Consider the following 14,903-nt stretch of genomic DNA (forward strand, 5'->3'; position numbering starts at 1 on the left):
CCCCGATTGCAACGAATTACGATAATGTCGATGTCGTTGTTGCGTGACACAATATAAAAACATAAATTGCTTGATTGGAGGACTTCAGTAACTCTAGCTGAGTTCATAGTGAAATTGTGATGAATAGTGAAGAGAATCAGTTTATTATTTACATATGAAATAAAAATAAATAAATCACAGAATACCACTTTGGCTACCAATTGGTGTGTATGCTGGATTGATGATCGATAGGATCCAGTGAATATAAAAAATAAAAGTATGTTGTCATGGGGAAATCAGTAACTTAGTGCACGAGTTCCCCATATGACATCATCAGTGATTCGACAGTGAAGAGACATCAGTCAGTTATTGTCCATATGAATCAGCAAAGATAAGAGTACAATACACCTGTGGGATAAATTGGTGTGTATTGGTACTGATGAATCCAGTGATTGCGAAATCGAAATGATCTTCCAGTTTGTTAGTCAATGTTCAATTTGAACTCGTTACCCTCCAGCTGTTCACCTGTTCAATGATTGGGCGATCCTCCTCAACATCAAGTCTGTGTGTTTAATTCGATGCAACTTTAATTGCACCGATAAGATGTATTGGAAACGTGGAGATAAATATTATTGCACTCATCGGACAGACGGGGTTATAGCGGGTGTAGCAAAAGAATTGGAAGGGACATGGATTGTAGAAGACACCAAAAGTATATGAAAGAGTGTAGTAAAAGAATTAGAAGGAACGTGGATTGTAGAAGATACTAAAAGTATGAAGGTGTTTGAAGTATTGGTTGGAATCGATGGAAAACTACTGAAGAACAACTATCTTTGGGTGATTAAAAAAAAAAAAAAAAGTAAAAATTGATTTGATCTCCATTGCCCCTCATAAAATATACCTATTGTCAAAATGTGAGTTAAGATGTAGTTTTTTACTGCCACATGTTTACTAGGATTGCTTTGGTCATATTACATATAATTGATCCTGATGGTCATTAAAGTTTTAACAAGCTGGGTCCGTCCCTCCGGGAATTTTTTAGCCCGTAGTGATTAGAGAAAATCAGTACCTATCTATGTACCTACATAATTTGTTTAATTTTCAGTTTATTATTATTCTTGATTTGATTTTTTGGTTTTACTTTTATGTAATGATTTTGATTTAAAATCAAGACTAGAGCCCGTTCTCCTTTTATTCCCAATATAAGGTTCAAGTCACCCATCCCATCCATTTATTGGCCTTGCTCGGCGTAGCTTAATATAGGTGACGCTAAAACCGGTCTTAAATGATCGACTGAAGTGTTATCTAAAACTTTCTCGTTTTGAGTTCATAGGTCGTCGCGACAAATTTCGAGATCAGAGCTCTTTTGTGTGAGAAAATGTGAAAAAAAAATCCCACAATTACTCAATTAACTTTAAGTCACCCATCCATTTATTGGCTTTGCTCGGCGTAGCTTAACATAGGTGACGCTTAAACCGGTCTTAAATGATCGACTGAAGTGTTTCTGAAACTTTCTCGCTTTGAGTTCATAGGTCGTCGCGACAAATTTCGAGATCAGAGCTCTTTTGTGTGAGAAAATGTGAAAAAAAAATCCCACAATTACTCAATTAACTTTAAGTCACCCATCCATTTATTGGCTTTGCTCGGCGTAGCTTAACATAGGTGACGCTTAAACCGGTCTTAAATGATCGACTGAAGTGTTATCTAAAACTTTCTCGCTTTGAGTTCATAGGTCGTCGCGACAAATTTCGAGATCAGAGCTCATTTGTGTAAAAAAAAAAAAAAAATATCCCCCAAAAACCAGTTTTTTTGGCTTTATGGTTCTCTGGACAAAATTTGCACCACCATTTTCGTGATCCTGGTAAAAAGACCTTTAATTTGATATATAGGTCGACCAGGTTTGGATAAGTCCTTCTATGGGGACAGACAGACACCGAAGCGAATACACTGACAGACAGACACCGAAGCGAATACAATAGTCCGTCCCTTATACCTTTTTTATTACTATTGTAATAATAAAGGAAGGACGGACTAAAAAATGGGGGAAAAGTCACCTGTTATTTGGATGAGGGGGGGAAAAAATAAAATAACATAAAACGGGGTATATTACCTTGAGATTATTAATCTCCTGAATGAGAGAAAGGTTCGAGTGTCGCGGAATGATAATATTGTGTTTCTGCAGACAGGGGTTCGATTCCAGCAGCTGTTCCCAAGGGTTTGTCGCATGTTTATACGGCTTCACCAGCTCCTTGTCGACAAAATACTGCCCTAGGGTGTCCATGAAGATCTTCTGAGTACTGTTGGGCGTAGGGGGCTGCTCGCTATCGCACGACCCTAGCTCGTCAAACGTGCACAGGTAGTCGGCGATGAATTGGAGCTCCTGGGGGTAGAATAGAATATACCTTGTTTGTACTTTTTCTCTGGCTGGGGATCTAGCTGGGGGACTTCTGTAAACAGGGAGTAGAACAGCCTAGTCTAGCTGGGGGACTTCTGTAAACAGGGAGTAGAACAGCCTAGTCTGGCTGGGGGACTTCTATAAACAGGGAGTAGAACAGCCTAGTCTGGCTGGGGGACTTCTGTAAACAGGGAGTAGACTAGCCTGAAATTTCCTTTGCTAAAGAATTAGTAAAGGTTGAGTGCGAAGGGCATCCACTCGTAAAATTTGTAGCCAAAACCAAATGACGATGTCGGCCCAAAGCAATCACCCTAGTTAGGGCAGATTGAGAGGCTGACGAAAAACGCCGACCCCCTTTGTACACAAGAAAAGGCGAAGAAGAAGAATGAGATATTGAAAAAAATCTTCTTTTTTTTATTATGACATGTCCGGCGAAATCTGGACGTCTAGAAAGCCTACCTGTGTGCTCCACTCGTTGCTGGAACTGTCCGCTATGGATTCGGTCATCTTGAGAATGACAAAGTGAAGAAGGACGGTGACAAACAGGTGGCGTAGGTCTTTGGAGAGCTCACAGCCGAGGATTTTCTCACACAGGTGACCTGGGAAAAGAGAGAAGAGATTCGTAGAAAGCTTAATCCATCCCCCTAGGGCTGTTTGCCCCTACACCTAAGCCTCGGAGGGACCTTTTTGTGTATGAAAAGAGACAATCGGGGTTATTTATTGGTACTTTTATCTGCAAGATGAGTGTTTTACTGCCGTATTTCGTAGCAATGGAAGAACTGCTACATTAGACTCGTGTGGTCAGTATTGATAGAGACAACCTGTACCGAGGGTGATCTTATCGTACTGCAATATTGAAGAGAAGACGGCCATTCCAAAAACGAAACTTACTTATTTGTTCAGGTTTTTAGGATAAAGTTTGCCCCGTGTGGTAATCGAACCCGCAACCTAGCGCCTACAAGGCTTACGCGCGCTACCTTCTCAGCAAACTAGGCTGGCTACAAAGAAACCAAATAACCTCATTACACATTGTTTATCAAACCATTATCAATCAACGCCGACCCCATTTAAATAGGAATAGCGCTAGAAAGAAGGAATAATTAATCCATTACCTCGAGGTAGATGTATGTTAGTTTCAATCTGAGCTACATTATACAGCCCAAACACGCTGATGCTAATCTTGCCAACCCATTTAAATAGGAAAAGGCTAGAAAGAAGGAAAGAAGAAACAATTAATCCATTACCTCGAGGTAGATGTATGTTAGTTTCAATCTGAGCTACATTATACAGCCCAAACACGCTGATGCTAATCTTGCCATCTTCCAAGCAAAGGATCAGAAAGTTCAACACGGTTTGGGATTTGATTTTCTTGATATCTTCCAGATTTTCCTCATTTGGTTCTGCCTCGGAGCGGAAATGTCGACACAGGGTGGGTAGCTTGGGAAGGTAAACACTGGCAATGTTCTGAAAAATGATGGGATATCATTAATCATTAGGTAGTAGCCTTTTTTGTGGCTTTTTTTTTCAGTCTTTTTTAGCTGACACAACAGTATAAATAGGGAATACGTATTAAATAAAATTGCTCTCCATCGGAGAGTCCATATAAAAAAAAAAAAAATAAAAAATCAAAAAATAAAAGGACTAGACATGTTACTTGAAGTAGACGGGTTCCTAGCATTTCCCTCGTGAAGGCTACTCACATAGCACGTTAACAAGTTCACTTCCTCGCCCTCCTCATTCACCTGAAAAGAAAAAAAATCACCCGATTACATTATTTTCCTTCCTATAGGATTAGAAAAGTAAAAAAAGTGTGATGATGAATAAGCTACCTTACTGCGACAACCAGTTAGTCTGGCTGGGGAACGTTAAACAGGGAGTAGACCAACTTAGTCTGGCTGAGGGACTTTCACCCTAGAAAGGTAGACGTAATGTTCACTGACTAATTAAAAAAGAGCGATTTTTTGCGACTATAAGATGCAGAATATGAAATAGATATGTTTCAAGTTGCAAAACAATATTTTTTTATTATTTAAAAAAATAGAATTATCACGAAAACAAACTAGGTGTGAGTAAAATTTACTCACGTCTACTCTTCTAGGGTTAAACAGGGAGTGTACCAGCCTGAATTTCCCTTGCTAAAGAAATATCAAAGGTTGAGTGCGAAGGGCATCCAGTCATGGAATTTTATAGCCAAAACCAAATGTCAGCCCAAAGCAATCACCCTATTTAGGGCTAATTGAGAGGCTGACGAAGAACGCTGACCCCGTCTGAACACGGGAAAAGACGAAGAAAAAGAAGACTGCGACTACCAGTACTTATAGTGAGCTTGACAGAAACACTCCTACGTTCTAAGCGCAAGGTTGCGGGTTCGATTCCCGCCTGAGGTGGACTTTATCATCGGCACGGCTGGCTGTCTCCTATCCTGTCCTGTCTTTTTCATTTCGGGACGATAAGACCTCAACAGTAACCGTTCCATCTGTCAAACTTCTCTTTTTTAACTCAGTGGTAAGATTGGCCATTATTATTACCTCCACCAAATCGAAACTCCTCCGCTCCTTATCCACAAAGGTCATCACCAGTCTCTTCTCTTCACTAATGTGTGCCATAGACATAGCTGGCAGTTCACCACGCCCTGTTCTGATCTGATGAATGGTCTTGAGGGAGATAGATGTGTTAATGGCAGCCTCGGTGGTTTTGAAAATGGCCTCGATGTTGACCTGTCTTGTTGGCCACATGCCTCTCTTCAAGCTGACGCATGGAAGCTACAAACGTCATCTAGAAATAAACAAAGTAACTGGGTATTAGAAAACACAAAATAGTAAACTGGTAATGTTACAAAAAAATATGAATAGACAAATCGGTACTTGTGCAAAAGTCACAACCGTGGAATATTGCTACCAAAGGAACTGGCACAAACAAGCAGTGACCCTGGTTATTATAGGGTTAGGTTAAACACAAGAAGGAGTTTTTAGTGTTATTATAGGGTTAGGTTAAATACAAAAAGGAGCTTTTCTTTTCCACAGACATGACTTCTGCATAATTACCGACAAATCAGCCAGTTGGTTTAATGGAGCCTAGAGAACCAGCAATTTATTACAGTGAGGATGAGGACTTAGGTATGTACTTACATTGAGAAATTATCTTTTCCAAGTTTGAGTTCAAGTTTAGCTGTTTTAGTAAGTAGCTGGTTGTTTATTATTTCATTATTCAAATATTCTTGGTTGTGTGAGCACTTTCCTAGGACAAAAAGTATGTTTCTGGGAGTATACTATTTAAAAATAGATGGGAAAATCCTGCTAATCTTTTAATTTTTAATTAAAAAGCCGCAAAATTCTTCAACCGCAAATGTCAACTTTTAAATTTTATTTTTTAAAAATTTCGCGGGCTCAAATATTTATGGCATGGTCGAGATGGGGAAAGAAAAGATCAACTTCATTTTCTGTTGCCGTTCTCTGCCGCCCCTCAAGGCCGGGCCAACTTAACTCACCTGAATCGGTACTTGACCTGATTATTTCGGTAGGTACTTGAGACGTCCTACTTATCTTTTTCAAAACCTGATGGTCTCTACAGGGACAGAATGAGAATAAAATCTTCGCCAGTCTATTTATTTAGCTTGGAAGGTAGCGCGTCTACCTTGTTGCTTGTAAGCGCTAGGTCGCGGGTTCGATTCCCGTCTGGTATGAAATATTTTACAGATAAAGCGCTTGTTCTCGGAACGGCTGGCTCCTATCCTGTATTTCTTTTCTCTTGAATTTAGAGACGATAAAACCTCCGTTGTCAAAGTTCCCTCTCCATCAGAACTATCCTCTTCAATTCAAATAAATTAAAATAAATTTTATGTTACCAATAGGCGCGGCTAATAGGTACTTAAAATGGTATCGGTACCTACTTACCTAGCTATGTATTTTTCTCAATTTCTCATGAAGGTAGGTAGGTATTGGATATTGGTAATGTCCTTGATTATTAAAAAATACCTAATAGAATAAATATTCTAGTTATGATATTAAGGAGCGCGGCAGCGCTCCGCCCCGCCAAGTCAAGAAAGTTTGACCGCGCTACTAGAGATATAGGTACTAAACTTATTATAAAGTCTTCAGAAAACCCCAAATTCTTCAAGATAACGACATACAATCCTGCCTCTAACGAACCCCATCACAATGACCAATGACCATGCTCTCTTGCCCTCATTTCACTAATCACCACTAGCGTCAATCTAACATTCACCTATTTTTCTAGAAATTTCTCATCTCGCCTCTGAAACACGTCATTTTCTGACCTCACACCTATGAATGAAACGGTACCTACCTATGCTTCGATTTATTGAAAAAACAAGTGCGAAAAATAAATACACATTAACACTGAACTTGACGTCTTGAATTACTTGAACAGAGGTAGCGCGGCAGGTATGCGAGTGCTAAATTTTCCACATTGCACTTTCGGCTTATGCGCACAACATACAAAGTAAAAGACAGGTAGGTACACAGGTAGAGCGAAATCTGCATACCTGCCTGCGTTTTTGCCCATGTTATTTTTAAAGAAAAATTGGTTCTACCTAATTTAGAGTAGGTAAAAAGTATGAAGTAAGATAGGGCACACAGGATATCAAACTATTTTAATAAACTAATTCGAAGTTGAAAATGAAATCATCAGAAAAGTTCGGAAAATTCCTCACGAGTCACGAGGTAGTAGGTAGTAGGTAGGTAGGTAGGTAGGTACCTACAAAATTCAAAAATTCCCGGGTTACCAGGCACTGTTCATGCTGCAATCTGATTGGTTCATAATTATGCTCAAGTCAAAGAGTCGAACGGCTGGATCCTATCCTGTATTTCTTTTCTCTTGAATTTAGAGACGATAAAACCTCCGTTGTCAAAGTTCCCTCTCCATCAGAATTCTATCCTCTTCAATTCAAATATTAAAATAAATTCTCTTATGTTACCAATAGGCGCGGCTACTGAAAATGGTATCGGTACCTACCTATGTATTTTTCTCATAAAGGTAGGTAGGTATTGGATATTGGTTGTGTCCTTAATTATTAAAAAAATACCTAATAGAATGTATTCTAGTTATGATAGGTACCTATAAATTTAATAAAGTCTTCAGAAAACCCCAAACTCTTCAAGATAACGACATACAATCCTGCCTCTAACGAACCCCATCACACAATGACCAATGACCATGCTCTCTTGCCCTCATTTCACTAATCACCACTAGCGTCAATCTAACATTCACCTATTTTTTCTAGAAATTTTTCATCTCGCCTCTAAAACACGTCATTTTCTGACCTCACACCTATGAATGAAACGGTATGCTTCGATTTATTGAAAAAACAAGTGCGAAAAATAAATACACATTAACACTGAACTTGACGTCTTGAATTACTTGAACAGAGGTAGCGCGGTATGCGGGTGCTAAATTTTCCTCATTGCACTTTCGGCTTATGCGCACAACATACGAAGTAAAAGACAGGTAGGTACACAGGTAGAGCGAAATCTGCATATCTGCCTGAATTTTTGCCCATGTTATTTTTAAAGAAAAATTGGTTCTAATTGAGAGTAGAAAGTATGAAGTAAGATAGGGCACACAGTCAAACTATTTTAATAAACTAGGTAATTCGAGGTTGAAAATGAAATCATCAGAAAAGTTCGGAAAATTCCTCACGAGTCACGAGGTAGTAGGTAGGTACCTACCTACAAAGTACAAATTTCAAAAATTCCCGGGTTACCAGGCACTGTTCATGCTGCAATCTGATTGGTTCATAATTATGCTCAAGTCAAAGAGTCAGAAAAAATTGGGATAATAAAACTCAAATAAAAAATAGTTATCGTCAATTTAAGATGATAAATAAAATTAATTAACTAATTAATAAGTTATTCAATATTTCTAAAGAGTTCAAGAATTTTATCGAGTTTTAATTTGATACCTAAAAGAGTTTTGACTTTCAAGTTCATTCGTATTTTTCTTTGAACGTCAGCCATGTTTTTGTAAAATCCCAAAATATTTTATTATTTTTTTATTGGATCTTCGAATTTCTGGAGGAAGGGAGAAAACTTTTCGCTATCTTTTTTTTTAATTTCTTTTTAGTAATTAGTGTTACATTAAAATAGGTATCAAATGGCATTAAAGCGGATAAATAGAGTAAGTAAAACCCCCCATCTCTTTATCGACAATCTTTTCTTTTACAAACGGAATGACGAACGAAATGGCCATTGTACCTCAAGGACTACTCATTGGCTCAGACACGGTACATGCATTCTGTAATCTTTGTCCTCTTTACAACCTAATTATTCATGTCCATCCTTTACTTAAAACCAAAATTTGCCACGATCTGTCTTGGTCTTTTCAAAGGAGAAGGCATTGAAAATCGTGGGCCTCTAATGAACCTTGACAAATGTTTAGCAATGGTCTTATAAGGAAGTGTGGAAGGCCTATTTGATGCTTAGGTCACACATACTAGAAGGGTTTCAAGTGTTGAACAACAACTCAGTATTAATGATTTTGTCTAGGAAGAGGGTTTAGGTTAATAGACAGGCTTGTGCAGACTTTGTGACCCATTTACTACGGGTAGGTGGGTGGGATTACTCATAATATGAAACTCCTGGGTACTCAGTGTTATTCATGTCATTACTCATTTGGTGCTTTGTTTAGGTACCTATTGTTCATTTTGTATGCTAAGTTTGGCACAAATGCTATGATTTTTCTAATGATCAGATCATGCAATCAGATTGAATATGAAATCTTGCAGTTTTGCCTATTACATACAATACTTAAAGAATTACAAATTCAAGTCATCATGTATATGTGTATAGTTATCATTCAAGTCATCATGTGTATGTGTATAGTTATCATTCAAGTCATCATGAACAAAAAATCATTTGCACCAAGCTTTGAACAGCTTGTGAAATGCATCCTTATGAAGCATATGTGTCAGTTATCATTCAAGTCATCATGTGTATGTGTATAGTCATCATTCAAGTCATCATGTGTATAGTTATCATTCAAGTCATCATGAACAAAAAATCATTTGCACCAAGCTTTGAACAGCTTGTGAAATGCATCCTTATGAAGCTTTGAAGAATGAAAAGAGAAAGAGGAAGAAAAGAGAAGGGTGGAGGGGAAGAGAGGTGAGGGAAAAAGATAAAGAAGGGGTAGGATAGAGGAAAGGGACAGAAAAAGGGAGAATATCTTAAAGAGGGGATAAATTATGAAGAGCTGAAGAAAAGAGAAATAGAAAGAAGGGGGACAAAAAAAGGGAATGGGGAACAGAAATATTAAAAAGAGGTGGAAAAATAATGAGCAAGTAAAGTGATGTGGTTTACCTTTAGATATGGTTAGAGCAGGCGACCATTGTGATCTCAAGATGTCCAAACAAATGCTACCATTGCTATTAATGTTAGGATGATAGATCCTTGTAGTGAAAGCCACCTGTGAAACAAAACAAAACATTAATCATCTGGTAACAATGTTGACATGTATTTTAACAAGAACAGCTATCCCTAACCACAGCCTAGCTGACAGTTCTTCAAAGGGCTCTATCTGGTCAATAAAAATAAAGAGACCAAGATGATGAACTGAAACTAATTAAACTGTACTGGAAATTATCACCCTTACTTTGGATGGTTATGAATTACCTACTTTAGAAGGTTTGAAGTGACAATTTACTTACTTTGGGTAGTTAGAAGTGATACTTTCTTTGGGTCATTGTGAGTTACCTACTTTGGGTGGTTTGAAGTAACACTTTACTTACTTTGGGTGTTTTGAAGGGATACTTTATACTTACTTTGGGTAGTTTGAGGGGATACTTTCTACTAACTTTAACTTTGGGCTGTTTCAAGGGGTACTCTATACTTACTTTGGGTGGCTTGAAGGGACACATTACTTACTTTGGGTGGTTTGAAGGGATAATCTGTGGGAAAGTGGATAGTTAGAAAGAAGACACCCCCTTGGTATGGGCTATCTGGAGGCCCCATAATTGTAGCTTGCCAGTGAAATAGGTCATCACCAACTGGTCCTGCAGAACACTGGGCAGGGGGGTCTCTACCCAAGTCTTGCAGCTCCTGAGGAACAAAACAAACAAATCAGGGTAATAATATTTTTACTTCTTAGAGTGGCATTGGCAAACTTGTACTTTGGTAAATTTAAGACTTTGAAAACAAACCCCTCAGAGTAAATTTATGTTCCAAAAAGAAATTTTTTAAACAATGTAAGCAGCATATGTGAGATTTTATTTCCAGGGCAACAGATTAGCCCAAGTAACAATCACACAGAAGGAGGTCATCTAAAATATTTGATTAATATTGTCTTCAGTACACTACTATTGTGTTTAAATCAAACATTCTTTTCCTCAGAAACATGGCTGAGCCACAAAGAAAAGTAGGTCTAGTCCTATGACACAGTTTCCTTTGGTAAAACCCATGATATTTGAGTCATCTATGACATCATTGGAACAAAGAATACAGTTGGGTTTTTAAGCCTACCAATGATTCTATGTAGCTTCATAAGGATGCATTTCACAAGCTGTTCAAAGCTTGGTGCAAATGATTTTTTGTTCATGATGACTTGAATGATAACTATACACATGATGACTTGAATGATGACTATACACATACACTCCTTCACCTCTCTTCCCCTCCACCCTTCTCTTTTCTTCCTCTTTCTCTTTTCATTCTTCATGAAGCACCCTTGACCTAGGTTTCTCTTGTCACCTTTTGTTTATTCTTCTTCATTTTACTCTTTGCTCCTGTCAATTTGATTTTTGCTTTACTGATCTTATTTCACCCATTCATCCTCTTCTCATCTCATTACCTTTACTGATCTTATTTTAACCCACTGGGTGCAACAATTTGTCATACATTTTGTTTCACACCACAGTGAAACAAAATGTATAAACTGTATTTTTCCTCTTGCAACACATTGTCTTGGTTCAAGTTTAATGTCAGATGAGCTGGTCCTTGCTCCAATTTTTACTTTCCTTATCCTATTATTGAAGATGACTATCATTGAAGATGGCCTTTTTTTTATTATTATTTTTTTAAAGAGGTTTGACAGAGAACTGTAACTGTTGTGGTCTTATCATCCCGAAATCAAAGAGAGAGATAAGACAGGATAGGAGAAAGCCAGTCGTTCCGAGAACAAACATTATCCCATTAGGATAAAAATTGCCCTGGGCGGGAATCGGACCCACAGCCTAGTGCTTTCAAGGCAGACACACTACCTAGGCTGGCTGAAGATGGCCTTTATCTTGAATTTCATTTGGTTCCCCTTGTGCTCTAGTGCATGTTTGCTGCTCCTATCAACATAACATAGTTTGTAATATACCTTCATACATATCACTCAATATTATCAATGTAGGTAAACATCAATTCTATTTTCAATGTATAGTGAAAGGAAACTTTGCGTCATTGCTTATCAAGTATTAATGTAGTTAAGAGGTTTGACAGAGAGAACTGTAACTGCTGTGGTCTTATCGTCCCGAAATCAAAGAGAGAGATAAGACAGGATAGGAGAAAGCCAGCCGTTCCAAGAACAAACATTATCCCATCAGGATAAAATTTGCCCTGGGCGGGAATCGAACCCACAGCCTAGCGCTTTCAAGGCAGACACACTACCTAGGCTGGCTGAAGATGGCCTTTATCTTGAATTTAATTTGGTTCCCCTTGTGCTCTAGTGCATGTTTGCTGCTCCCATCAACATAACATAGTTTGTAATCTACACAATATACCTTCATACATATCACTCATTATCAATGTAGGTAAACATCAATTCTATTTTCAATGTATAGTGAAAGGAAACTTTGCGTCATTGCTTATCAAGTATTAATGTAGTTTTACTTTATTTAGAGATAAGGCCTTTTTATAACACTTTAAATATTGCCTATCTGTTGGTTGTCTTCTAGAACTGTCTATCATCAATTCTTATTCCTTGGAATTGATATAAGATCAGGCAGATTAATATAACTACACAGTTGAAATACTAAAATTTACAATAAATATACTTTCTTTCTCTTTCCAGTACTGCTGTCTATTTGTTCTCTACTATGCGATCCAAACCCTGACGATCCTCTAGTCCCGGAAATAGCAAGGATATACAAAACTGATAGAGATAAGTACAACGAACTGGCAAGAGAGTGGACTAGGAAATATGCTATGTGATGAGTGAATCCTTTTAACAACAAAAAATCTGTACATGAAAAAAGAAATACAACAATTTACTGTTTAAATAAAAAGAATACCAACACCCTGGTTTTACCCGACATCATGTACCATCCATAGAGATCCAGCAAGTGACTAGAAAGAATATTCAAAGCAGTGGGACATCCAATGTAAACATTGAATGCAGACTTAAGTAATTTCTTTTTTCATTTCTTTAATTATAATGGTAATTTAATGTTCATTCAGTGAATTCAGTTTTTTGAATGTGAATATTCATCTAATGAAGCATCAGTTAGTGTTTTTTTGTTTGTTTTGTACAGAAGGAAATTTTCAGCAGTGATTTCTGGACAGAATCACTAAAGGCTTCTCTACCTCAGACCCTACCCTAAACTGCCCTCAACATAATTATGTTTCCTGTTGTGAAAATCCAGTTTAGTTGTTGGTGATGATGTGTCAATCTATCTGATTCTATTTACAAATGGTTCTAATTATTTTTCATGGGGGTTTTCCCAACTTATTTAAATGAGACTTGTTTTATAGCTATTAAAACTCCTGTATGGTCATCTCGTTACTTTCTCATGTTTCCAAGGCATTGGGAAACAGTTGTTATTGTAACAAAGGGGGAAACAAAAATAGAGAACATCAGATAAATGGTAGCAGATAACTTGGGTCATGTGAGAGGTACATCAGTTATGAATTGTTCATTGCCTTTTGTACAAAGGGAAAACATAAAAAATCAAACTGGTTTACACATTTCTAATTTAGCCGTGGAGATCATAATAAAATGTTTTCTGTGTTGTGCTTTGATGTGGTTTTGCCTCCTAATTTTAGTTCTAGAATAAATGAATTTTACATTAAAGTGACTTGTGAATAGCCTGAACTTCTATTACAAATACAGTGTGAATACTTTATTTATTATCTACTTAAAGGTTTGTTATTCATTGAGAAGCCAACTATAGAAAAAGAAACATCCATTTAACCTCTGTTTTTTTATTCATTTTACTCTGATTTGTATATTTCTTTAAAATAATACCTATTTAAATTGTCAAACCACCACCAGAAAAAAATTTCAACATACTTTCTTTATTATCTACTTAAAGGTTTGTTATTCATTGAGGAGCCAACTATAGAAAAAGATACATCCATTTAACCTCTGTTTTTTTTTTTTATTCATTTTACTCTGATTTGTATATTTCTTTAAAATAATACCTATTTAAATTGTCAAACCACCACCAGAAAAAAATTTCAAAATGCTAAATCCAATTTTCAAAGTTAATTTATACTCTTTTGTACTACCTATACCATTATTTGAGTTAGATCTTTTTCTGTTTTTACTTTCTTTAGTTGAGGATTTTTGAATTTGAGCTTGTTTTGATTCAAGGCATGAAACCTCTTGTTAAAGCAGGTTTGATGTGTGCTGTTTCAATTCTTGATGTAGAGCAAGGGATGTTGGAGAGTGGGACCCAACAGCCAAAACTCAAATGGGTCAGAATAAGCTTGTGTTCTTTTTTGTTCGAAAATTTCGAACGAAATTTTGAACTTTTTTTATACTTTACTATTATTTTGCTAGATTTGAAACATTTGTTCAGTTTACTAAACCTAGTTTTCTTCTGATATTTTGAACTTTTTTTATACTTTACTATTATTTTGCTAGATTTGAAACATTTGTTCAGTTTACTAAACCTAGTTTTCTTCTGATAATTTTGATATGGTTTGCAACCAACACAGTGTAAAATGAACTCGATCAATATTTCATTTATAAAAATACATTTATTCTAAAAGGTAAAAACATGTGACTTTTCTTTCTCTCTCTTCTCTCCCTCTTCCAGATTTTTTACTGCATTACCCAAAACCTGCTTTTACTGTCATTTTATTATTACCTCTCTGAGGTCAATGACACAATAGGATGTATCTTTACATTATAAGATTAAAATATTTAAAAATTGAAAATTAAAAAGACAATAATTGAGATTCAACTATCAACAAAATATTTGGTGAGCTTTTGAGAATACTCAGATTCTCATCATCAGATCAAGGATATATTAAAATATTTGGGACGTGATTCACAATCAAAATATAATGAAAGGCTTTTTGAGTTAATATATCGTTATTTTTTTATTTATTATTTTTTTTCTTTGAGAATTTTGAGATGCAAGAAGTTTCTTATGAAACGTGGTCCAGGCCAGGTATAACTGTATAACAGAATTGAAAAACTGTTGTGCTTGTTCAGTCATGCTGCACTACATCAGATATCACACGTGAGGAAGCAAAAAATCAGCATCGTGCGAAAGGCCCTTAACATCTGTTTCTTTGCCGTCTTTTGCTAGCTTCATTTCAGTTGCCGTGATTTCAGAGTTGCTAACTTCACTTCAGTGAGTTTG

The 14,903-nt window shown here is 36.8% G+C and overlaps 2 protein-coding genes and 1 long non-coding RNA gene across 3 annotated transcripts in view; all 3 read right to left on the reverse strand.

Annotated features, from left to right (window-relative positions):
• The window catches only part of LOC103507135, a 7,424-nt gene extending 1,725 nt beyond the window's left edge, over positions 1-5,699 (reverse strand). Inside the window, exons 1-7 of the mRNA XM_026822081.1 lie at positions 5,503-5,699; positions 5,092-5,149; positions 4,903-5,006; positions 4,075-4,116; positions 3,619-3,838; positions 2,834-2,973; positions 2,090-2,359 (exon numbers count right to left, since the gene is read on the reverse strand). Coding sequence (XP_026677882.1) covers positions 2,090-2,359; positions 2,834-2,973; positions 3,619-3,838; positions 4,075-4,116; positions 4,903-5,006; positions 5,092-5,149 — 834 coding nt within the window. The 5' untranslated portion in view covers positions 5,503-5,699. The remainder of the gene's footprint in view (positions 1-2,089; positions 2,360-2,833; positions 2,974-3,618; positions 3,839-4,074; positions 4,117-4,902; positions 5,007-5,091; positions 5,150-5,502) is intronic.
• Positions 5,150-10,430, reverse strand: LOC103507136 (ubiquitin-conjugating enzyme E2-17 kDa). Its single transcript, XM_026822082.1, has 3 exons — positions 10,255-10,430; positions 9,636-9,796; positions 5,150-5,168 (listed from the first exon to the last, which is right to left on the reverse strand). Exons 1-3 carry the CDS (start codon positions 10,339-10,341, stop codon positions 5,150-5,152), a joined length of 267 nt encoding a protein of 88 aa, XP_026677883.1. The 5' UTR covers positions 10,342-10,430.
• Positions 10,431-13,818: 3,388 nt separating this feature from the next.
• LOC108252134 lies at positions 13,819-14,324 on the reverse strand. Its single transcript, XR_001809447.2, has 2 exons — positions 14,206-14,324; positions 13,819-14,121 (listed from the first exon to the last, which is right to left on the reverse strand). It is a non-coding gene; the product is annotated as an uncharacterized LOC108252134 (long non-coding RNA).
• Positions 14,325-14,903: the final 579 nt, after the last annotated feature.

This window comes from Diaphorina citri, unplaced genomic scaffold (genome assembly GCF_000475195.1).
Source record: "Diaphorina citri unplaced genomic scaffold, Diaci psyllid genome assembly version 1.1 scaffold291, whole genome shotgun sequence".
NCBI lineage: Eukaryota > Metazoa > Arthropoda > Insecta > Hemiptera > Psyllidae > Diaphorina > Diaphorina citri.

Coding starts and splice junctions, on each gene's coding strand:
- LOC103507136 (XM_026822082.1), bottom strand. CDS start 10,341: ATGGGGCCTCCAGATAGCCCATACCAAGGGGGTGTCTTCTTTCTAACT. Junction 9,797..10,254: donor ATCCCTTCAAACCACCCAAA/GTAAGTAATGTG, acceptor TTTGTTTCACAG/GTGGCTTTCACTACAAGGAT.